At 35.5% G+C, this 24,517-nt stretch overlaps 1 protein-coding gene across 3 annotated transcripts; it reads left to right on the forward strand.

Annotated features, from left to right (window-relative positions):
- Positions 1–696: 696 nt before the first annotated feature.
- Positions 697–19,742, forward strand: LOC112504625 (hydroxypyruvate reductase). 3 transcript variants are annotated; one of them, XM_025108575.1, is made up of 11 exons: positions 697–999; positions 1,968–2,103; positions 2,192–2,336; positions 2,456–2,583; positions 3,219–3,290; positions 17,648–17,756; positions 17,848–17,972; positions 18,065–18,106; positions 18,474–18,686; positions 19,114–19,174; positions 19,332–19,742. In XM_025108575.1, exons 1-10 carry the CDS (start codon positions 911–913, stop codon positions 19,135–19,137), a joined length of 1,083 nt encoding a protein of 360 aa, XP_024964343.1. In that variant the 5' UTR covers positions 697–910; the 3' UTR covers positions 19,138–19,174; positions 19,332–19,742. The 3 variants fall into 3 exon arrangements, with proteins under 3 accessions (XP_024964343.1, XP_024964342.1, XP_024964344.1); XM_025108574.1 differs by lacking the exon at positions 19,114–19,174; XM_025108576.1 differs by lacking the exons at positions 3,219–3,290; positions 19,114–19,174 and having other exon boundaries at positions 699–999.
- Positions 19,743–24,517: the final 4,775 nt, after the last annotated feature.

Here is a 24,517-nt window from a genome sequence, read left to right on the forward strand (position 1 = left end):
TTAAATATAAAAAATCTAAAATATAATTAGGATAACCATTGAGTTCTAACAGAATATTTAATTATTATCTTTATAAAAAAAATTATATTATTAAATCTAAATTAAATTACTTCATTACTAAACCTAAATTAAATTATAATAAAAAATTTTTAAATTAAGAAAATTACACCAAAACAAGAATTTTAAAAAAAATTAATTTGATACTGATATCGATATATATTTTTTTTCAAAAAATTATGATATTTTTAATTTATATTTTATTCAAAAATAAAAACATTATCGCGTTCTCAAAACCACATGAAACCATATTATATCGATATAAAAAAAAAGAATAAAACAAAACACCGAAATCAAGATGTGTCTTGATACATTACACAAATACCCTTCTAATAAAATATTATTTTTCTTAAATATTTATTTTCAAAATTTTCTACAAATAAAATATATTAAATAATATTTCTTTATTATAATTATTTTTGGAGTGTCTTTAAGATCGGAGATTTCTTTTACACACTTTCCTCTTATTTTTTATTTTGGAGAATTTTTTGGAGTAAAAAAACATGACGAAAATCTCAATTTTTGGAAATTTGTTGGTGATGTCTAATAAAAAAAAAGGGCAAATAAGTAATTCATATTACCATCTCAGAACCATTTTTATTTGAATATTTAAAAAGCGATTGCCAAAATACCAAACCTGATCTTGGTCCTTTTCTCTTGCCGTCCACCATCACTCTCACGTTGACACCGGCGCACATACATGCGAAATTTGTTCGTCTGCCGCTTGATATTTTCAAGTTTGTCGCCTGACTTCATCGACGACGATAAAAACTGGATTGAAGTTTGTATTGCTAATCTTCCTCAGTGATCAAATGTTAATGGAGTTGGAGCTTTAGGATGTTCGTATTGCAGTATGTTGTTTAGGTTTTACAATTCTTTAAACCTCAATATTTTGAGGAGACAATCTCCGTGCAAAGACACAAGATTGAAGAGTTTTTTTGGGTAAGTTTCTTTTTCTTGCAACTGTATTTGCTTACAGTATCATGTAATGCAGATCACGTGCTTGATAAAATTCCTAGGTTACGATGAATTCCTAGGTTACGATGCATTATGATGAACTTTAAGTTTGAGTTTTGACGTCAAACCCATTAAACAATCGTCCTGTACTCAAATTGCTTTGGTAGGCCAACATTCTAATTTGTAAATAACCGGTATTGCTACTGTCCTATAGACTTTACGTTTTAACTTGGATGGGTCTTTTAAATCACATAGATCTCCTGAAGCTAATCACCATTTCATTCACCCACTTTTTTTGGGGTATTGCTAGGACTGACATTTTCTTCAACCCCACTTTCATCCTAGGACTGACATTTTCTTCAGCCCCACTTTCATCCTAGGACTGAAGCCAAGTTCTCAGTTTCTTTGACAATTCATTGTTAGCTTTATAGTGATTCTTGACAACTGAACCAGAAATACATTGCAGCTCCAGTTGAAGTAAATAAACAATCAGCTTGTTATCTCCAAAGACTCCAAGATGCGAAATTGCAATAAAGCAAGTCCAGCTCTTTTAAATTCTCTCTAAACACTATTGAGTTTTGTTAAATTGCTTAGAAGCATAAGCTTTTTTTCAAGAAAATACACTATTTTTGAGAGATTCAGTATATAGGATGTTAGATTTGCAAACATTTGGTCCTGTGAAAACGTCTTCTGAATTTGCACTCCTTTTTTACTCCACCTTTGTATAACTTTCTGAAGGTACACAGTTATTTACAAGTCCATGATTATGGGCTTATGGCTTCTCCAGGATGGTGGATTTTCTCATTTTTATTATTATTTTTTATTTCAAAATAATCTCCTGTTCTTAATGCATTCAAAGGGAAAACCAACAATTTGTCTTATTAATAACAAGCAATCATAAAATTCTCTGTTCATATTGTAGATTTTAGCTAACTGTATTTTTCTTGGTGCAGGTTATTTTGGGATATCAACAAACGAAATATGTGTGAGGATGGCAAGGCTAACACCCGGATTCTTTTTTGTGGACCTCATTTTGCAGCTTCACATAACTACACCAAAGAATACTTGCAGAACTGTCCATCTATCCAGGTTTTTTAATTGATGAAATAATATTAGATGGCAAACAGGACTTCAGAATTGCTTAATCTAATGAACTTCTGTACCTCTTATTTCATAGGTTGATGATCTTCCATTTGCTAGTATACCTGATCTTATTGGCAACTATGATATCTGTGTGGTGAAAAGCATGCGGCTTAATTCAGATGTTATTGCTCGTGCAACTCGGATGAAGCTCATAATGCAGTATGGTGTTGGCTTAGAAGGTCATTGTCCATTTAATCTTTGTGTACTGAACTGTAGAACTAAAATTTCTGACCTCCTAGCGCTCTAAGAAGTCCAACTACTTCTATGAATTCAATTCTTTTTCAATCTTTAAATGAAGGTATTGATATAGCTGCTGCTACAAACCATGGATTAAAAGTTGCAAGAATTCCCAGTGGGGAAACAGGAAATGCTGCTTCATGTGCTGAAATGGCCATCTATATCATGTTAGGTCTTCTCCGCAAGCAAGTAGGTTCTCATACTAATCTACTAACTAATACTTTTATCAATTTACATTTTCATGTATGTTAATACAGTAGGTTGCTTGCTACAAGTTTCCAGTTTTACGTCATAGCTATTGTATATTTACTAGTGAATTTTCTTTGTGACCCTTTTTAATACTTATACATTGAGGTAGTTGCTTCAAGAAGACTAGACATCTACAAATCCTTGGGTTTATTTAGGCGCTTGAATCATTAACTTTTGAAGTCTAAGCTTTTAGTATGTTGGTCATTTCTGATGCATATAATGATGAAACCCAATTCATTCAAATTGCTAAGATATTGTGGTCTTGAGCAAGTCTCTTCGTAGAGTTCTGAAAATGTCCTTCAGCTCTGCTATGCTGTGCATGCTTAGTATTTGTGATGTTACTTCCAAATACCCATTACTCTGGATACAACGGGTGCTTGTACAATCCCTTCTTCTAATCTGCTTGCTTGACCTTATTTATTCATTTCTTGACCATGGTTGTAAATTGTTAATAGTACTGTTGCCCACTCAGAATGCATTTTTCTTATACTATGCTTTTTTCCTTGTCCCCCCCATTCTTTTACATCTCTCTCTCTTTCTCTCTCTTATTTATATCCACTTAAATCTTGGTGCAGAATGAGATGCAATTTGCTGTAAAGCAAAAGAAACTTGGGGAACCAATTGGGGATACATTGCTTGGAAAGACAGTAAGCTCAATCAATTATTCACCAGTCTTGTATCTCGTATTTGTACTAACATGCCAGATTATTTTGGATTCCTTTCTGATGACTGATCATTTGTTTTAAATTAGAAGAGACCTTAAAGCAGATCCTCTTGGTACGTAGACCTCCCTACGAAAAAGAACAAATATGAAGAAACAACCTCTGTACAAGTTGAAGCTTTAATGACGTACAACTTTTGAAGTTCAAACTCCATTCATGAGGCTCTAAGAAACAGCCTGCAGTCAAGTTAAACCTTACAACCTTTGAACTTCGAACTCCATGGTTCTGTTCAATATAAAAATATTCTTATACAATAACTTGAGGAAATTTGTTATGGGTTTAGTTGGGCTGGATCATAATGTAAATAAACCAAGCATTCTAAAAGTTCATTCTGAAGGGCCAAAAGGGCAGAAAAGGAAAGTGGCTAGAAGTTGGTTAGAGGAGAGGGTTTTACCATTAAATAGGAGGGAGGTGAAACGTATTTTGGGCAGAGAATGTTTTTCCTAAGTTTCTATTGGCTCTTGCATTAGTGCGTTGAGAGAGGGAGGATTCCCCAGTTCATTTTTCTGTTATTGTAATTCCTTTCAATTTCAATTTCATACAACCGATTTCTTCCTTGTTCATTTTTTAGTCGATCTTAATCTGTTGATTCCCATCATTGGTCCGACCTACCTTGACTTGCTGTGTGGAATCCATGGAAACTTGATCTCAATTGAACCGATTGGAGCAACATGAAGTACAGATTCAGAGGTTGCAATCGGATATCCAGGAAATCAAAGTGAGGATTCAAGCGTGGGAATCTGAGCGAGGGGAGGAAGCTGAGTTTCGTAAGATGATTCTGGCGTGGGTGAAACAACAGGGTTCAACCCAACCCTGCCGTTTGGGGTCTCCACCGGATTCCCAATTACACAGACTCCTCAGGGGGGTCAGTCTCCACAGCAAGGTGATAACTCACACTTCTGCTCCATGATTGGGTTCTTCCGATTTGTTACCATGGGCGGCAAAGAAAGTCAAATTGCCTATGGGTTCAATCTTCAGGGATGGATTCAGGAAGCAAAATTATACTTTGACATTCATGGTACACCATCTCACCTTTGAATTCGTCTTGCTCAATTAAGTATGGTGGGTGTAGCACAACACTGGTTAAAGATTGTGAAGCAGATTTACGATCCTCTTATGTGGGAACAATTGTCCATCGAACTCCTCCAACGATTTTCGGGCTTGGAGATTCATAATCGGTTCGAACAATTGGCTACGATGAAACAAATATCTTCTATTCATGATTATACGGACGATATTGAATATTTGCTATCCTTGGTACCTTGATTACCTGAGACACAAACTGTGGGTTACTTTATTGCGGGTTTACGTGATGATGTGAAATGATGGGTACGTCTCCATCGACCTCAGTCTCATCTTGATGCCATGTATCTCGCAAGGATATCAAAGAGATGCTTCGTCCTTCTGCTGGGAATATTTCCCAATCCTGGTTTTGATACCAGGCGGGAGGTGGGTTGGGCTTCTCTTTCCAATCAGATTTCAAATCCAACCCTCTGGGCCGTTACGAAAACAAGGGGCCCAATAGTTCTCTTTCCAGTGAGAAGAGACCATTTACACGCACTGATGTTGGTCGTATGCCCCCAAATCCGCGTACTTCCTAGGCTCCTTCATCAGACTATGGCCAATTGTTCAATCGCAATAGGGATATTCAGTCTCTTACTCATATAGAATGGGAGGAGCGATGTAAGAAAGGGTTGTGTTTCCGTTGTGGGCAGCAATGCGGTCCTGCTCACAAATGCCCCGAAGGGAAATTATGGATTCTTCTCTTGGGCGACGATGAAGCGGTAGACGAGAACGGTGAGCTTCAGACCGTAGAGACAATAGAGGAATCGGTCACTAAAGAGGAGGAAATTCCTCCAAATAGATTATGTATGGCCTTGGAAATTTTTGGGTGCTACTGCTGAATCGTCACTGGGTGGCAAAACCTTAAAGTTGGAGGGGCAGTAGCTGGTATTTGAGTGGTGATTTTGGTGGACAGTGGAGCCACACATAATTTTATGTCATGAAAATTGGTGACCGCTTTAGGGTTATCTTAGGAATTTTTCGATGGCATCAACATTCAACTGGGCAATGGCCATAAAATCCTTATTATTCGACATTGTACGCATCTTAAAGTTCGAGTAGGGACATGTGAATTCGAGGTGGAGGCGATGGTATTTGACATGGGGCATTTGAACATGGTTTTAGGCATGGAGTGGCTTAAGACTTTGGGAGAGGTGATCCATAACTGGGAACAATCTTTCATGAAATTTGTATTCCAAGGGAAGTCGGTGTGCATCCAAGGTCTATCTAAAGATTAAGTCTCTCAAGCTTCTCTTCAAATGTGGTTGTCATTAGACAATCCTTCTCAAGGTTGTCTTTCGAGTACTACTTTGTCTGGCCAAAACGAATAGGAGGAGTTATCCTTTGCACAACAAAAGGATTTACAATCCTTGTTTGACCATTTTTCAGCAGTATTTCGGGATCGAACAGGATTACCCCCACGACATGATCACAATCACAAGATTTCTTTAATCAATTCTCATGAACCAATTTGTGTTCGGCCGTACAGATATTCCCATGTTCAAAAGGCTCAAATTGAGAAGCAAGTAGAGGAACTTCTGAATCTTGGTATGATTCGACCAAGTAAAAGCGTTTTTTCCAGTCCAATAATTTTGGTCAAAAAGAAAGATCAATCGTGGAGGATGTGTGTGGATTATCGTGCTCTCAACAAAGCCACGATACCTGATAAGTTTCCTATTCCGGTAGTCGAGGAACTTGTTGATGAATTGAAGGGCACATTTTTTTCTTCTCTAAATTGGATTTGAAGTCCGGTTATAATCAAATCAGAATGCAACCGGATAGCATTGATAAGACGGCATTTTGCACCCATAATGGTCACTATGAGTATTTGGTAATGCCATTTGGGCTCACCAATGCAACGACAACCTTTCAAGCTGTTATGAATGATATTTTTTGGCCATTTCTACGTAAATACGTGGTGGTTTTCTTTGATGATATTCTTATTTATAGCCTGACTTGGTCAAATCATATGGAAGATTTATCAGTGGTGTTACACGTTGTACTTGAAAATCAATGTGGTAAATCGAAAAAAGTGTTTGTTTGGCAATCATCGATTGATTACTTGGGTCATATTATTAGTGGCAATGGAGTGTCCATGGATCCAAAAAAAATTGAGGTTGTTCTGGATTGGCCAGTTCCAAAACAACTAAAAGGGTTACGGGGATTTTTGGGTCTTACGGGATATTATCGAAAGTTTATTCGCCACTATGGCAGCATTGCAAAACTGCTCACAGATCTCACAAAGGATGCCTATGGTTGGAACTTGGAAGCTCATCAAGCCTTCAAAACACTTAAAGTTACCATGGTGACGGCCCAACTATTGGCACTTCCTGGTTTTACTCAACCATTTATAGTCGAATGTGACGCATTGGGTAAAGGAATCGGAGCAGTCTTAATGCAAGAACAACGTTCAATTGCTTACTTTAGCAAGGCTTTGAGTGAACATAATTTATCTAAGTCGGCTTATGAAAGAGAGATCATGGCCTTGGTTCTGGCGGTTCAACATTGGCGAGCTTACTTATTGGGAACATGTTTTACGGTGTATACGGATTAGAAAAGCTTAAAGTTTCTATTACAACAACGAATTACGAACACGGGGAAACAAAATTGGTTTGGACGCCAGTTTGTTATAAGCATGGTCGTGAAAATCGGGCTGCTGATGCGTTATCACGTGGGGCTGAAGAAGGTGCACTGACTTCGTTAATATCCTGGACTGTCCAAGGGGCCTAGCTTATTGAAGAAGCCTGAAAGGATGCTAATATTCAGAAAATGGTTCAAGACTTGCAACATGATCCTAATTGTCACTCGGGTTACAACGTTAGACAAGGAATACTTTATTATAAGGACCATCTGGTGATTTCTCGTACATGGAAATTTATTGCTTGCTTAATCAAAGAATTCCATGAATCAGCTTTGGGAGGGCATTTCGGCTATTATCGAACTTACCGTCGTTTAGCACTTAATCTGTATTGGCCGAGAATGATAGCTACTGGACAACAATTTGTGAAGTCGTGCAACGTGTGTCAACTTTGCAAATCGAGTTCTACCACGCCAGGGGGTCTTTTGTAGCCCTTGGACATTCTAGATACGGTTTGGGAACCTCTCTCAATGGATTTTATTTTGGGCTTACCTAAGTCTAAAGGTTTTGATGCAATTTTAGTGGTGATAGATTGTCTTTCGAGATACAATCACTTCATTCTTTTAAAACATCCATATACAGCAAGGTCAATAGCCGAGATCTTTGTTCGGGAAGTGGTACGTCATCATGGGGTTCCTAAGTCTATTCTTTAGCGACCGTGATCCATTGTTTCTCAGTCAGTTTTGGCAAGAAATTTTTCGTCTACAATGAACTCAATTACATGAGTTCTGCGTATCATCCGGAATCTGACAGTCAAACTGAAGTCATCAATTGTTGTCGGGAAACATATTTGAGATGTTTTGCAATTGATCAACCTCGTTCATGGTCAATTTGGATTCCTTGGGCCAAATTTTGGTACAGTTCTACTTTTCATGGATCAACTGGAAAGTCGCCTTTTGAAACGGTTTATGGGCGAAAATCACCCACTGTAATTCAGTTTATTTCAAGGGAGATCCGGGTAGAAGCTGTGAGCCAAGAATTACGGGATCGTGATGAAGCACTAAAACAACTTAAGGTACATTTATCGCATGCCCAGGCGATTATGAAAGAACAAGCAGATAAAAAAAGACGTGAGGTAATGTTGGTGAATGGGTTTATGTGAAGTTGAAGCCTTATTGATAGTTGGCTGTGGCTCATTGCATCCATCAAAAGTTAGCAGCTCGTTACTTTGGGCCCTTCAAAATCGTGAATCAAATTGGTCCGGTAGAATATAAATTACTGTTGCCTGCGTCTTCTAGAGTACATCCGGTCTTTCACGTTTCGTTACTCAAAAAAGTGGTGATGTCGGATTCCGTGGAGCAAAACCTTCCACCTGAATTGGAAATCAACTCTTCCGATATGCTATTTCCAGATTCTATTCAAGCAATATGTATGGTAAATGCTCACAATGAACCAATTGTACAATGGTTGATTAAGTGGAAGGATCGTCCTTTGGAAGAAGCAACATGGGAGGACGCAATGACTATTAAAAGTCAATTTCCAGAAGCAAGCCTTGAGGACAAGACTTCATTGGAAGGGCGGGGTAATGTTACGGGTTTAGTTGGGCTGGATCATAATGTAAACAAACCAAGTATTCTATAAGTTTATTCTAGTAGGGCCAAAACGGTAGAAAAGGAAAGTGGCTAGAAGTCGGTTAGAGGAGAGGGTTTTACCTTCAAATAGGAGGGAGGTAAAACGTATTTTGGGCAGAGAATGTTTTTCCTAAGTTTCTATTGGCTCTTGCATTAGTGCGTTGAGAGAGTGAGGATTCCCTGATTCATTTTTCTGTTATTGTAATTCATTTCAATTTCAATCACATACAACCGATTTCTTCGTTTTTCATTTTCTTAGTCTATCTTAATCTGTTGATTCCCATCAAAAATGTTATTCACGTCTAACTGGTGTAAGCAGTAACAGTAAACAAACAACAAAATTGTTAAGTTTAACATAAACGAGTTTAGTAATGTGTGAAAAGGTGTACATGTATTGTATGTAGTGTAGTTTTGACTTGGCTATTAAACAAACTTCTAGCCTCAGCGGATTAGTAGTTTTGCTGGTTGAAGCATGAACTTTCCCATGTTTGCTTCTGCTTCTTCCAAAGCCGTTGGTGAGCCACAATAGAAACTTGGGCATAGTGGATGATGATAAAGTGGGAAATGGGATCTTAGGACAGTTTTATTTTATTTTTGAGCATTAAGAAATTCATCAGAGAAGGGTGAGGATATGATTATTCTGGATTGGATCAGATAGAGATGATATGTTAGGCTGAATCTCGGGGATAAGGTTGGTGAACTTGATGAATTGCTTGCTGCTTTGTAAGTTATGTTGTAGAGGCAGTGGAAAGATGTTCAACAGTATGTATGGTAAGGTAATCTAATATAACTGTCTCGGTGGTTCCAAACAAAATAAGCATGGTGTGGAATTGTTTCCATTTAAAATATATTTGCTTTGCCCTTTATTTAGAATAGAGAATGTTATCTCCATGAAAATACACCCTACACTTGTTGAAAGAAACTGGAATGCTTGGTTTGAAGCTTGTATTTTACTCCTATGGGCTCCGGTGGAAGCTTAGCCCAAGAAACCCGAAGTTACCAATTTTATAAAATCTCCAATAAAAATAAAAATTGATTAACCTCAAAATACGGGATATTAATTTTCTAGAAAAACTTCGAAATGTCAGTTCTAGTTTAGTGATAAAACCAACCAAAACACAATTCCAAACCGGACATAACGGATTTTTACTTACAACCCGAATTAAGTAGCAAAATAAACAGGACATACTTATAACCGGAATAAAACTATGTACAAGCTACAATTACTACATCTATGAGATACGGTAATAAACTACTATATACCAAAAGTAAGTTCGTAGTCTTCAAAGTCTCCCGATAAACGTCCAAGTCAAACAACGGGTTCTTTCCCTTTATTCGTCTTCTTTCTTGAGAGGAGTTGACACTTAAAAGGTAAGCAAACACTTAGTGAGTTAGATAGTTAAGTATTATATATCAATATCGCACATGTGTATAAACATACATAATAAACTCTTATCAATAAAAGAGTTCAAGACATCAACTGAATGCAAACCGAGACTTGCAAGAAACAGAGTGAACAAATACGTACTGGATGCTAAAATCATAGAATTCCATATTCAAACCACTATAACATACCATACCATTGATTCTCAATACAACAAGGAAACATGATCAATAACCAAATATATTCAACAACGTAGAATACCAATAAATATCAAGAACCAAAAGATTGAATCGGTAAACATAACGAGGACAGTGCATCACCCCATCCTTCACCTTCTGGGCTCATGCCAAAGTCCGAGTCAAAATCGTACATCACGGGAAACCTCGCACTGCCCGCCTTCCTCTACCGGGTGTGTGCCAAGGTTCCCTACTCATTGCTCTTCCTCCTTTTTGAGCAATGAGTATCCACAACCGCAGAAAGTCTCACCCGTCCAACCTGGGATCTTGACTTTGCCATAAACTTCTGGCGTGCCACACGAAGAAGTACCCGTACTGTGGCGTACAATTCAAGGAACAAAACGAGTCCGGATCCGGAAAGCAAACCGATGTAACGAGATCATAATACGGAATAGACTCGAGACGGAATCAAAGACAAATCAAGATCGTGTGACTCAATTCAAGACCAGAAACATTCATATGAATATATATATATATATATATATATTCAAAACAATATGTAACAATTAACTATATAACTCACCGAGCAACCGTACAATACCGAAAACCTCCGAAATTAGCTCACAAAGCAAGTCCAAGCTACCACATCTAGAATGCTTCCAAAGCCTCAAAATATGTCCTAATTACCCCCTATAGTGAACATACAAAATCTCATAAGCAACCAATATAAGAAACTCAAGTTATACATATTTCCTATTTAAACACTTTACATTGATTCCTATGTATAGTTGCTACTTGCAGATCTGTTTTGTCCATTTTAAACTCAAATTCATGTCTTGATTATAAAATAAGAAATAAACTAAACTCAATTATCTAACCAAAGAAATTGGCCTCACTGCATTTAGATTTTTCTATGATTTTATACATTTTTTCAAAGTCTGCACATTTTCAGTGCCTTCTTAAGTCGAAATTCTCATTTTCATACATTTTTCATACCATTTCAATTCCAAATTCTTCCAATTTCTGAATTTCATCTTAATATAACATATTTGACATAAACAACCAAAATCCAACCATTATTTCATCATTTATATCATCTCCCAAATATTTTACTTAACCAAGTCAAAGTTCATATGATAAACTTGCTTAAATCTTGATAATCTTTTGAACGTAATGATCATTTCATGCCATAAATACTAAAACGTACTCATTTTATACACTTAAGATCAAACCCGTATGAGACACTAACTCTTTCTCAACATGCAATCCATATATCAAGAATGTCAACCAAGAACAAGTGCAAAGATGGATTGTACTTGTAGTTGATGATCAAAGCCTTCAAAGATCTTGTAATTCCTCTTTGATTTGAGTTCGATTCGAGCCTATGTGTGTAAATCGCACCTCTAGTGTGTGTGTGAGTTCTGGACTCAAAATGACATGAAATGGGGCCAAAAAATCGAGTTTTCTATGCTAAATCCCGAATTGGGTCGGGTTGACCTGGTTGGGTATCCATTTTGACTATCAACACTTAAAATATTCATAACTTTTCGCTCAGACCTCCATTTTCTTTGGGATTTTCGCCTACACGTTTATAAAGAGATAATCTATAACCTCCAACAAAAATATTCCAGAAAAGATCTCCTAAAAAATCAGTTTTACGTATCCATTTGACGTGAAATTTTTCCAAATCCTCTCATATACTCTTAAGAAGTATAATTCTAAAATTTCAAACCCAAACTCCCACCAATCATAGGTTCTCTTATATGGACATTACTCATTTAACATGCTTCACAACTTCTCACGTAATATCCTCTTAACATAACAATTAAACATACTTATCAAATAATTCGGGCATATTAGAAATGAGATGTTACAAATACCTCCTCCTTTTGAGGATTTCGTCCCTGAAATCATTGTTGTGGAAACAAAGAAGGGTATTTCGCCTTCGTCTCATCTTTACACGTCCAATTTGGTCCCCAATGGTGTTTCCACTTGATCAACACCAAGTCCACCTCCTTATTACGTAGATTCACTTTTCTCTCGTTCAGAATTGATTCTGGTTCCTCAATGTATCTTAATTTCTCATCTACTTTGACTTCGCATAAGGACACCATCTCTTCATGTTTACCCAAACATTTACGTAAATACCTGCATGAAGCACATCGTGTATCCCCGTAAGCTCCTCCGGTAACTCTAGTCGATAAGCCTGTTTTCCGATATACTCCAATACTTTGAACGGACCAATAAATCGTGGACTTAACTTACCTTGTTTCCAGAAGCGAAGCACGCCTCGCCAAAGAGAAACTTTCAGCATTACCATATCACCAACTGAGAACTCGCTTGGCCTTTTGCGGCGATATGCATAAGACTTTTGACGATCTTGGGCAGCTTTCATTCTTTCGCAATAATATGAATCTTGTCATGAGTGATCTTAACGAGTCCAAATGATTTGGATACCAATTAGCAAGGGGAATTACCTATACATTTACGGGGAGCGGTGCGTGATCGACATAAAGGTAATCTCTATGCTAAAAGCTCGTCGTTATCTAATCAAGGGTTGCTCAACTTTTCTAGCCTATGTTATGGATGCGGCGAAGGAATTGAAGAATACGGTGAAGGACGTTCCGATTGTTTGTGAATATCCGGATGTATTTCTGGATGATCTATCTGGATTGCCACCCGATCGTCAAGTAGAATTTCGTATAGACTTGATACCGGGTGCAACTACGATAGCGAAGACACCGTATCGTCTCGCACCCGTGGAAATGAAAGAGATGATGAAACAATTGCAGGAATTTTTGGACAAGAGTTTTATCCGACCAAGCACATCTCTTTGGGGTGCTCTAGTCCTGTTCGTTAAGAAGAAAGACGGAACTTTCCGGATGTGTATAGCTTACCGTGAGCTTAACAAGGTAACTATAAAGAATAAGTATCCATTACCGTGAATTGATGATCTTTTCGATCAGTTACGGGGAGCGAGATACTTTTCTAAATTCGACTTGCGGTCTGGCAATCACCAAGCATGTTAAGTGTCAAAGTGGAAAATTTTACTTAGTGCTTGAGTAATGTCCATATAAGAGAACCTATGATTTCGTGGGAGCTTGGGTCTGAAATTTTAGAATTATACTTCTTAGGAGTATATGAGAGGATTTGGGAAAATCTCATGTCAAATGGATATGTAAAACTGATTTTTTTGGGAGATATTTTTGTTGGAGGTTATAGATTATTGCTTTATGAATGTGTAGGCGAAAACCTCATAGAAAACGGAGGTCCGAGCAAAAAGTTATGAATATTTTAAGTGTTGATAGTCAAAATGGGTACCCAACCGGGTCAACCCGACCCAACTCGGGATTTAGTATAGAAAACTCGATTTTTGGCCCAATTTCATGTTATTTTGAGTCCCGAACTCACACACACACACACACTAGAGGTGCAATTTACACACACAGGCTTGATTCAAACTCAAATCAAAGAGGTTACAAGATCTTTGAAAGATTTGATCATCAACTAAAGGTACAATCCATCTTTGCACTTGTTCTTGGTTGACATTCTTGATATATGGATTGCATGTTGAGAAAGAGTTAGGGTTTCATAAGGTTTGATCTTAAGTGTATAAAATGAGTACATTTTAGTATTTATGGCATGAAATGATTATTAGGTTCAAAAGATTATCAAGATTTAAGCAAGTTCATCATATGAACTTTGACTTGGTTAAGTCAAAGATTTGGGAGATGATAGAAATGATGAAATAAAGGTTGGATTTCGGTTGTTTATGTCAAATATGTTATATTAAGATGAAATTCAGAAATTGGAAGAATTTGGAATTGAAATTGAAATTGAAGTGGTATGAAAAATGTATGAAAATGAGAATTTCGACTTAAGAAGGCACTGAAAATGTGCAGACTTTGAAAAACTGTATAAAATCATAGAAAAATCCAAATGCGGGGAGGCCAATTTCTTTGGTTAGATAATTGAGTTTAGTTTATTTCTTATTTTATGATCAAGACATGAATTTGAGTTTAAAATGGACAAAACAGATCTGCAAGTAGCAACTGTACATAGGAATCATGTAAAGTGTTTAAATAGGAAATATGTATAATTTGAGTTTCTTATATTGGTTGCTTATGAGATTTTATACGTTCACTATAGGGGTTAATTAGGACAAATTTTGAGGCTTTGGAAGCATTCTAGGTGTGGTAGCTTGGACTTGCTTTGTGAGCTAATTTCGGAGCTTTTCGGTATTGTACAGTTGCTCGGTGAGTTATATAGTTAATTGTTACATATTATTTTGAATATATATATATATATTCATATAAATGTTTTTGGTCTTGAATTGAGTCACACTATCTTGATTTGTCTTTGATTCCGTCTCTTGAGTCTATTCCGTATATGATCTCGTTACATCGGTTTGCTTTCCGGATCCGGACTCGTTGTTTAGTTCCTTGAATTGTACGCCATAGTATGGGTACTACTTCGTGTGGCACGCCAGAAGTTTATGGCAAAGTCAAGATCCCGGGTTGGACGGGTGAGACTTTCTGTGGTTGTGGATACTCATTGCTCAAAAAGGAGGAAGAGCAATGAGTAGGGAACCTTGGCACACACCCGGTAGAGGAAGGCGGGCAGTGTGAGGTTTTCTGTGATGTACGATTCTGACTCGGACTCTGGAATGAGTCTGGAAGGTGAAGGACGGGGTGATGCACTGTCCTCGTTATGTTTACCGATTCGATCTTTTGGTTCTTGATATTTATTGGTATTCTAACGTTGTTGAATATATTTGATTATTGATCCTGTTTCCTTGTTGTATTGAGAATCAATGGTATGGTATGTTATAGTGGTTTGAATATGGAATTCTATGATCTTAGCATCCGGTACGTATTTGTTCACTCGGTTTCTTGTAAGTCTCGGTTTGCATTCAGTTAATGTCTTAAACTCTTTTATTGATAAGAGTTTATTATGTATGTTTATACACATGTGCGATATTGATATGTAATACTTAACTATCTAACTCACTAAGCTTTTGTTTACCTTTTAAGTGCCAACCCCTCTCAGGAAAGAAGATGGATAAAGGGAAAGAACCCGTTGTTTGAATTCGACGTTTATCGGGGGACTTTGAAGACTATGAACTTACTTTTGGTATATAGTAGTTTATTATCGTATCTTATAGATGTAGTAATCGTAGCTTGTACATAGTTTTATTCCGGTTATAAGTATATCCCATTTATTTTGCTACTTAATTCGGGTTGTAAGTAATCCGTTATGTCCGGTTTGGAATTGTGTTTTGGTTGGTTTTATCACTAAAATTGAACGGACATATCGAAGTTTTTCTAGAAAATTAATATCCCGTATTTTGAGGTTAATCAATTTTTATTTTTATTGGAGATTTTATATAATTGGTAACTTGGGGTTTAATCCATTCCTGTAGACAAGGAGATGTATCAACAACTCGTGGGAAAATTGATCTACCTTCCACACACTATTTTCGGTGGACATTAAGTCAGTACATGAACAATCCGAGTAAGGTTCATCTAGATGCAGTGAAAATAATTCTCAGGTATCACAAAAAGATATTGGCTGATTTTCAAAAATAGAAAACCAAAAGGTTGAGATCTACACTGATGCTAACTGGGCTCATCAGTATCTGGTTATTGCTCACACTTATTGGGTAATCTAGTGACTTGGAGGAGCAAAAAGCAAACAGGTGTGTTGTGTCAAGGAGTGCTGAATTGGAATATCTGGCACTAGCTTTATGAATATGCAAAGGTATGCGGATTCATTGCTTAAAAAATTTATGATGGATGTTTAAGGAACTGTAAAAATATTCAGTAGCAATCAAGCCACCATCAGTATTTCAAAGAATCTGGTCCATCACGTTAGAACAAAGCATATTGAGACTAATCATGTCATTTTGGAAGGGAAAAAAATCAACAATGGAACATTGGAATCGAGTTATGCCCCATGATGCTTTACAGATTGCAGACATCCTTACCAAGGCTCTTCTCAGAATCGACTTTGAATAACTCAACACCGAGCTCACAATTGTAAGACGTACACAACCGAACTTGATGGGGGACTGCAGAATTGTTTCCAATTAAAATAGAATAGATTTTTCTTTGTTTAGAATAAATTTAGGAGATTATAATTGCAATTTATTAGATTGTTTCCTACTTTTGAAGATTATGAGATTCTCAGAATTCCTTCCATAGTTTGGTGATAGTTTCCTGGTTGTGGTCTTATACCAATTGAAAAGAAACAATTGTCCTTGAATATTTACATATAGCAGGTAGCAAAGGACTTATTTAAGTTAGTAACGTTGATATCAGTTCTATGTAGGCATTATGTGATTATCTTGTGTAATAAGCAATCCTGGGCCTTGTGCTCCAATTTGACACTTGAACTTGATGGTCACAGCAAAGAAGTTAGTTTGGATGCATGAGTAAGCAAAAAGGAATAACAATAAAAGGTACGAAGGAAATGCAATAAGTGAGGTTATGGCTCATCAAGAACCAGAATAAGGTACACAACCTTGTCCAGGAAGCCTTGTAAAAGTAGTTCCCCTGTATTTTCCAACAAATGTCTACTCATCTGTTCCCCAAAATAAAACCTTCCCTTTTTGGGGCGATTTAAATCGAATTTACTTAATTGTCATAGATATCATTGGCGAGATTGATTGGGGTCTACAGGTTTTCTCTCTTTTTTTTTCTTTTACTTATTACTGGATATTTTAGATATTTGATTATTAGTCGAAGATTTTTCTTAATCTACGTGTCAATTCAAACGTGGCATTTTTTGGGACGAAGGGAGTAATATTAATCAGTTACTCCAATACTCCATGCTGATGAGGAGTATGAACGAAGAAATACTTGTATAGAATGCCATGCAGGGTTCCAAGGCAGCAAATGGTACGTGAAAAAGAGTTTTCACTAGAAGCACCCACCTGAGGATCATGTAGAAGTTCTAGCACAGATTGATGGTATAGAACTACCCTAGAACACAATCATCAGGATTTGATCACATTTAGCACAGATTGGTTGAATCTGAACCGCTTCCCAGTTTTCCAAAAGTCTATTACCTGATGTTAGTCATTATTCCAACATACATGAGGGTTAAATTGACATCTTCAATGCCAATTGGCTGATTTTAGCATGTTGCACCATCCAAAATCTAAATGATCTCAAGCTATCAGTTTCTTGCCTGTTTATAGAAAACCATGTGGTTTCCTGAGGATTCATGAAATATAGAGTTAAGTCAAACTTCTACGATGAATGATCCCTAACTTTTATCTTAAGTTACAACTTGTTGAAAACCTTGTTGTATTAAATCCTTTGAAGCAACAATAAACTGCATCAACTTTGTGGATAAATCATCATGTAGAACAAGACAAGTTTTCTTGCAACAGATACTTTTCTGGCTGAACTTCTGTTCAAACTTGATGGCCTAATCTAGTTACGCAGGTTTTCATCTTGGGATTTGGAAATATTGGGATCGAATTGGCGAAGCGTCTTCGTCCATTTGGAGTGAGAATTCTTGCTACAAAACGAAATTGGTCCTCATCTGTTCCAGGTGGGTTCAATTCTACAGGTATCACATAGCATATGTATTTAACATATCTGATGTAAACACCTACTTGCTGTTACCTTTGTTCTGTTTTCAGAACCAACATATCAAAACGGTACACATGAGGATTTGGTTGATGAGAAAGGTTCTCATGAAGATATATATGAGTTCGCAAAGATATCGGACATAGTTGTTTGCTGCTTGACGATGAATAATATAACGGTTGGACTCTTTCTTCCCCTTGACTTGTCCAATTACATCTTTTGCTCGATGGGGTTACACTTCTTATGGCTAACAGTTGTGTTATTATTCAGGCTGGTGTTATAAACAAGAATTTTTTATCTTCAATGAGAAAGGTTAGTTTCAGCGAATGATGAACCACTATATTTCTTATTTTCCTGTAAAGACAATCCATTGCTAATTGCTAGTCATCCAGGTTGGATTCACATAAAAATCTCTTCTACATCTCTGCAAGCTCACCATTAACTTTCCTCTTTGCAACAATGTTCCAGACATAATATTTTTTATTATTATATTTACAGATAAAGGAGTTACTGTATTGTAGACTTATTGAACTTATATGTGAAAAAAGGGCCGTATGCGGAGATATAACAAGTTTTGTGGGGTTTTACTTTGGTCTGCCAGAAGTCCAATAATTTGGGCAAACAGAGCCCCTTAGTTCTATTAACCGTAAATGGTGATGACATCAACTTGGTTTTTCAGGGTGGCCTACTAGTTAATATAGCACGAGGGGGTCTCTTGGATTATGAGGCTGTTTATAATAGCCTTAAATCCGGTCATTTAGGAGGCCTAGGAATCGATGTTGCATGGACAGAGCCTTTTGATCCAGATGATCCAATCTTGAAGTTCCCAAATGTCCTTCTCACACCTCATGTTGCGGGCGTTACAGAATGTTCATATAGATTCATGGCCAAGGTATGTTTCTTGTAAAACTTGCTCTATTACTTTTACTGCTTCAGCTTCTCATACTTGTTATTCATCAAATATTATCCTCCGTATTCAAAAAATCAAAAAAAGAGCAGGAGCTTTAGAGGCACTATTTGGTTATAAGGTCAAAAAGACTCATTTTCAACTCAAAAACTTAACTTGAAGTTTTATAGTTATGGTGAAAATGCTGATATCTGAATTACCTTTTACAACAATCTTGATAGTTAAATCCTGGACTTGTCCATGAAAATCGCATCACTTGCCTTTTTGGGTCTCAGACCCAACTACAACATTGTTCCTTTTTTGGAAGTTTTCATGTTCATATTACTTATTTATGCATTATGATCATCACATAGAAACTTATGATATTGATTTGGTTCACTGTTCACACGATTCTACTATTTTACCTTTAAAGTTGAAGGAAAATTGGGTTATCTGAGCATGGGGGATTGACTGTATGACTTGCTTATTTACAGGTATTTTAGATATTGTAAATATAGAAAAACAATTTCTTTTAAATTACATGTCAAGTTGAAGGTTACATTACAATCGGACGATAGGATGAAGGCAATAATAATACATTTCTACATGATTCTCTTGTTTTGAACTTTGTTACTTTTACCTATTCAACAGGTAGTTGGTGATGTTGCTATTCAACTTCAATCAGGAAAACCGTTGACTGGAATAGAGTTGGTCAACTGATGTTACCTGCATTCACCTCATGAACGATTCCGTTGACTACGTGCATTCATTGATGAATGATTAGTTAGTCTCCAAACAAACATTTGGGGTTGACTACCTGCATTCATTGATGAATGATTGGTTAATTAGTTTTTGAACAAACTTTTTCGGAAATGAATTCAACATTACCAATAATATCTTGTTCTTATCATTATGCAGCAGTATTTGGTGTCGATGGTAGTTCATCTAGTTTCCAGATTATCTTTCGAGATCAATAATTGTCTTGGAACATTATGTTATTTTGAATCTGTTAGTTGCGTTTAGTGATTAAACCTATTATTACATAAAAAGTGAGCGATTTGTACTTGGTGCTTTACAAATGATACTCTTAAAATTTTAAAAGTTTTGCTATTAGATAGTATAGACTATAGATAAATTTCACAAGTCAGTGCAAGGTTTTTCATTCGTACCTTGTCGAATTGATGAGAATTGGTTCGTTTTTGGAATCTCTTTTTGGGTGCATTTAGCTTTAGTCCTTGTTATGCTCATTAGGTTTGTCCATCAGCAAGCTACTTGTAAAAGTTCAAGTAAACGCAGCATCAACCAACGGAAAAACGTAGTCATGGACTATCCTATATTAAAAGGAGAGTGAGAGGGGTTCTATCTATATCATGGAAAATGGTCTAAGATGGATGGTAATGATGTTGATAACATCTAACTTGGGTGACCAAAAGAGGGCAGACTTGGACACTGGTTAGACAAGTGGTCAACTTTTGATTAACCTGGATATGCGAGCCGACTAATCCCAAGACGACCACCTGCTTTCCAAGCGTTTGTTGATGAGAATAATGTTAGTTGATTCATGACTTTTCTTGTTATCTTTTGTGATGTAACCTAAATACTTTAAATACTTTGTACTTAAAGTTGACATTTGATGGTTAGGTTAAATCTGTTGGAGATGATTTAATTTTATTTTCACATACATTAGCATCAAAGCATCATTTTTACAATTTTTTTCAATATATGATACGATATGCTTTTAATATAAATATGGGTGCTTAGAACATCTTCAAAAGCTATATTATATTTTCATTTTTTTTCCTAAATTTAAAGATTTCTCTATTACCTCTCTTTTTTCTCTATATTAATTTTTTTTTTAGTATAACTGTTGAAACAAACTTTTTCCAAATCTTCAATTTTTTTAGAACTATTTAGCGGAGAATTTAGCATAAATAGCTATGCTGGAATAGTTATTTTAGATAATCATTTTTTTTTTAAATTCCTCCAAAAAAGTTATGCTAAACATTTGATAAAAATCTTCAAATACGAAGAAATCTTCCAAAACACAAAGACAAGTTATATTTTAATTATTTTTCATCAATGAGATATCTTGAAAATAATTGTTTTTCAAGAGAAATAAAGAAAATTATATTAAATATTTTAATAATATTAGAAGGGTACTCGCGCAATGTAACAAGATGTATCTCAATTTTAATGTTTCGTTTTATTTTTTGTCTTTATCGATGTTATAATACCGTTTTATATGGTTTTAAGAAATCGATAATATTTTTATCTTTGAATAAAAATATAAATTTAAAAATATCATAATCTTTTTTAAAAATATATAAAAGTTCTAGTTTTTTGTGTAATTTCTTTAATTCAATTTTTTTTATAATTTAATTTAGTGTTTAATAATGAAGTAGTTTATTTTTGATCTAATAATATAATTTTTTATAAAGATAATAATTACGTATTCTGTTATAACTCAATAATTATCCTAATTATATTTTAGATTTAAAATGAGAAGATTATCTTGTATTTGATTATGTTTATCTGTAGTTAGTTACATGAATTTAAACATAGAGATTTAATAAGTTGTACTTATGCACATTTTATTTGTAATCTTGAATTTTAAGTAATATACATCAATAAGCAGTACATCATGCGTAAAAATGGTTTTTAATAATTTTTGTCAAATGATTTATAATATAGTATAAATAATTAGTATTAAAATTGTTAATAAAGCAGATATTAGAGTTGTATATAACTAATTTTCTCTTAAAAGTGGAATGTAATGCACTGCATATTAAAACAGAAAAGCCATCGGCATCAGCTTCTTGCTGTGTCCTTTACATGTTAATTAACTCAAATATATTAACATGATCAATCTCATGAATCTTGGTGAGAGATAAGATTTAAAGATACATATTTGAAGGAAAATCCATAAGATGTTGATTTGAAGAAGATGAAGAAGTCATGGTTATCCTTCAATACTCCTCTTAATTGCCCACAATAATGATGGATTAATTGGTCATAAGTGTTCTTGATGATCTCCCATCTACAATCCTTTGACGCTGCGAGAGTTTTTAGAGGGAGAGATTTTTAGAGAATTTAGGGCAACATAACATTAAATGAATTGATAACTACCATATTTATAATTAATACACATGGACCAATATTGACCATCATAATAATTAGAGGACCTGCATATAAATGTGGGAATAATAATAAGAAATTAATCATGGATTAATAAACTTATATATAAAATGATATTAATAGTTTATGCCACATTATAAATAAATCTTACATCCTCCCACTTGGCTATATAACTATTTATATCAAATAAGTTGGCCACTTATTAATCCATTTAGGATATATTTCGTAAAAGCATTAAGACAAAAAAATGCAACCGTACATATCTTAAAAGATATAAGATCCCCATCAATTATACCTCAACATTCCACAAAATATAACTTGTGATTTTATGGTTATCATATCTGCTCCAAGAACAATTAATGTGATCTTTAAATTAGTAGAGCAAAATAAATAACATAATGTGAAAGATAGAGTTGTAAGCGTACCTTTAATAATGCATAGTAGTGCGTGACATTAATCGAGATTTCTTTTTAGGCCCATTCTTGCTACATGCTCAACACAAGTCTTAGGCGGTAATTCTTTGGTAAGTGAATTCGCCAACATGTCATTTGTATTAATGTACTCCACGATTTTGCAGTCTTTTTCCACTCTTTCTCGAACAAATAGATATTTACTGTCGAGATACAATCGAGCACCAGTTGAACTATTGCTGTTAGAGAAACTAACAGCAACATTATTGTCACAGTAAAGCCTTAGTGGTCTTGAAATGGTGTCAACAATTTTGAGCCCACTAATTAAGTTTTGTAATAACATAGCATGGCACGTAGTATGATAACATGCTACATATTCGGCCATCATAGTTGAAGTAGTGGTAAGCTCTTGTTTGCGACTCCTCCAAGATATAGGTCCACCTGAAAGCATGAATATGTACCCTGAAGTTGATTTTTTTGTCATCTGTGCATTTAGCAAAATCAGAATCCGAGTATCCCACGACCTACATAAGATATGACCTTCTATAAGTGAGCATGTACTCCTTAGTTCCTTGTAAGTAACGTAGCACTTTCTTGGCTACTTTCCAATGTCTAGTCCCAGGTTTGATTGATAGCGACCAAGCATACCAGTGACATACACAATATCAGGTCGGGTACAGACTTGGGCATACATTAAGCTCCCAACAACTGAAGCATATGGAATAAGCCTCATTTGTTCACGTTTGGCTTCAGTATTGGGGCATTGATAAGAGCCAAATTTGTCACCTTTTACAACAGGGGCAATGGTAGGAGCACAATTTTGCATGTTGTATTTATTAAGGATCCTATTTATATATGCCTTTTGAGACAATCCTAACGTTCCATTTTCTCTATCTCGATGAATTTCAATGCCAATCACGTAAGAGGCTTCACCGAGATCTTTAATGTCAAAGTTATTTGATAGGATACGTTTAGTCTCAAACAGCATGTCCTTGCTATTGCTAGCAATAAGTATATCATCTACATATAAAACCAATATTGTGAATTTTCTCCCACTATTCTTAAAGTATATACACTGATCTACTGAGTTTTTAGTGAAGTTAAATCGTTTCATAACCTCATCAAATTTTAAGTACCATTGTCGTGAAGCTTGCTTCAACCCATAAATTGACTTTTTTAATTTACATACGAGATGTTCGTTACACTTGTCCTTAAAATCTTCGGGTTGTGCCATGCATACATCTTCATATAGGTCACCATTTAGGAAGACGGTCTTGACATCCATTTGATGTAGTTCTAAGTCAAAGTGAGCTACAAGTGCCAAGACAATTCTTAATGATTCCTTTCTCGATACATGTGAGAAAGTTTCTTTATAGTCAATGCCTTTCTTTTGAGTAAAGCCCTTAGCCACTAGTCGAGTTTTATAACGTTCGACGTTTCCATTTGGGTCTAATTTTGTCTTAAAGACCCACTTGCAACCAACAGCTTTAGCACCCTTAGGTAATTATGCAAGTTCCCAAACGTCGTTTGTATGCATGGAGTTTAACTATTCTTTTATGGCTTCAATCCACTAATGTGAACAATCACTACTTATGGCTTCAATATATGAGGTTGGATCTTCAATTTTGACCTAAATCATAGTCAACCTAATTCAAGTAGGTGATGAAGTCATCATAATTTATGGGTCGTCTTTGTCTTTGTGACTTTCTCAATGGTTGTTGAGCTTCTTCAACAACCTCGTCACTATGTGGAATTTCATGATGCAATGTGTTGGTCCCGTAAGGGTCTACAAGAATAGAAACATTTTGTAGAAGGGGAGGGGATGAATACAAACATAGTATTTTCAAATTTAAAATATATATTGATAGAGAAGATCAATACAGATTTTACAAGACTGTTTGMGGAAAGATAAGGTAAAGAAAACCTATCTAAACAATCTTTGGTTATACACAGATCTTTAGCAATTACAAGAAAAGAGATTGCTAAAAAGAATATATTTTACTTAAGCTAGAAGATGCTTGAAGTAAGAAGAGGATTGCAGAGAGATGCGTGCACTCTACAAAGAGAAGAAACACTTCTATTTATATCCACTGTATTTGTAAGACCCGAATTTTAAAAACACATTCTCGTTAACTTACCCGAATTGTACCGTACTTATATAACGGTCGATAATTGTTAAAGGGTTAAAACCGTCAAATTACTAAACTTATTATAATTATAATATATATATATATATATATATATATATGTAAAGTAAAAAAAAAATAAAAAAAATAAACCATCGTTGCATCT

The sequence above is a fragment of the Cynara cardunculus genome, unplaced genomic scaffold (genome assembly GCF_001531365.2).
Source record: "Cynara cardunculus var. scolymus isolate 2C unplaced genomic scaffold, CcrdV1 Un_Scaffold_6233, whole genome shotgun sequence".
Taxonomy (NCBI): Eukaryota; Viridiplantae; Streptophyta; class Magnoliopsida; order Asterales; family Asteraceae; genus Cynara; species Cynara cardunculus.

What these genes read in the sequence shown, in the direction of transcription:
- LOC112504625 (XM_025108574.1), top strand. Translation starts at nt 911, where the DNA reads ATGTTGTTTAGGTTTTACAATTCTTTAAACCTCAATATTTTGAGGAGA. An exon ending in AGAACTGTCCATCTATCCAG is followed by an intron (nt 2,104 to 2,191) that starts GTTTTTTAATTG and finishes CTTATTTCATAG; the next exon opens with GTTGATGATCTTCCATTTGC. An exon ending in TTGGTCCTCATCTGTTCCAG is followed by an intron (nt 17,757 to 17,847) that starts GTGGGTTCAATT and finishes TTCTGTTTTCAG; the next exon opens with AACCAACATATCAAAACGGT.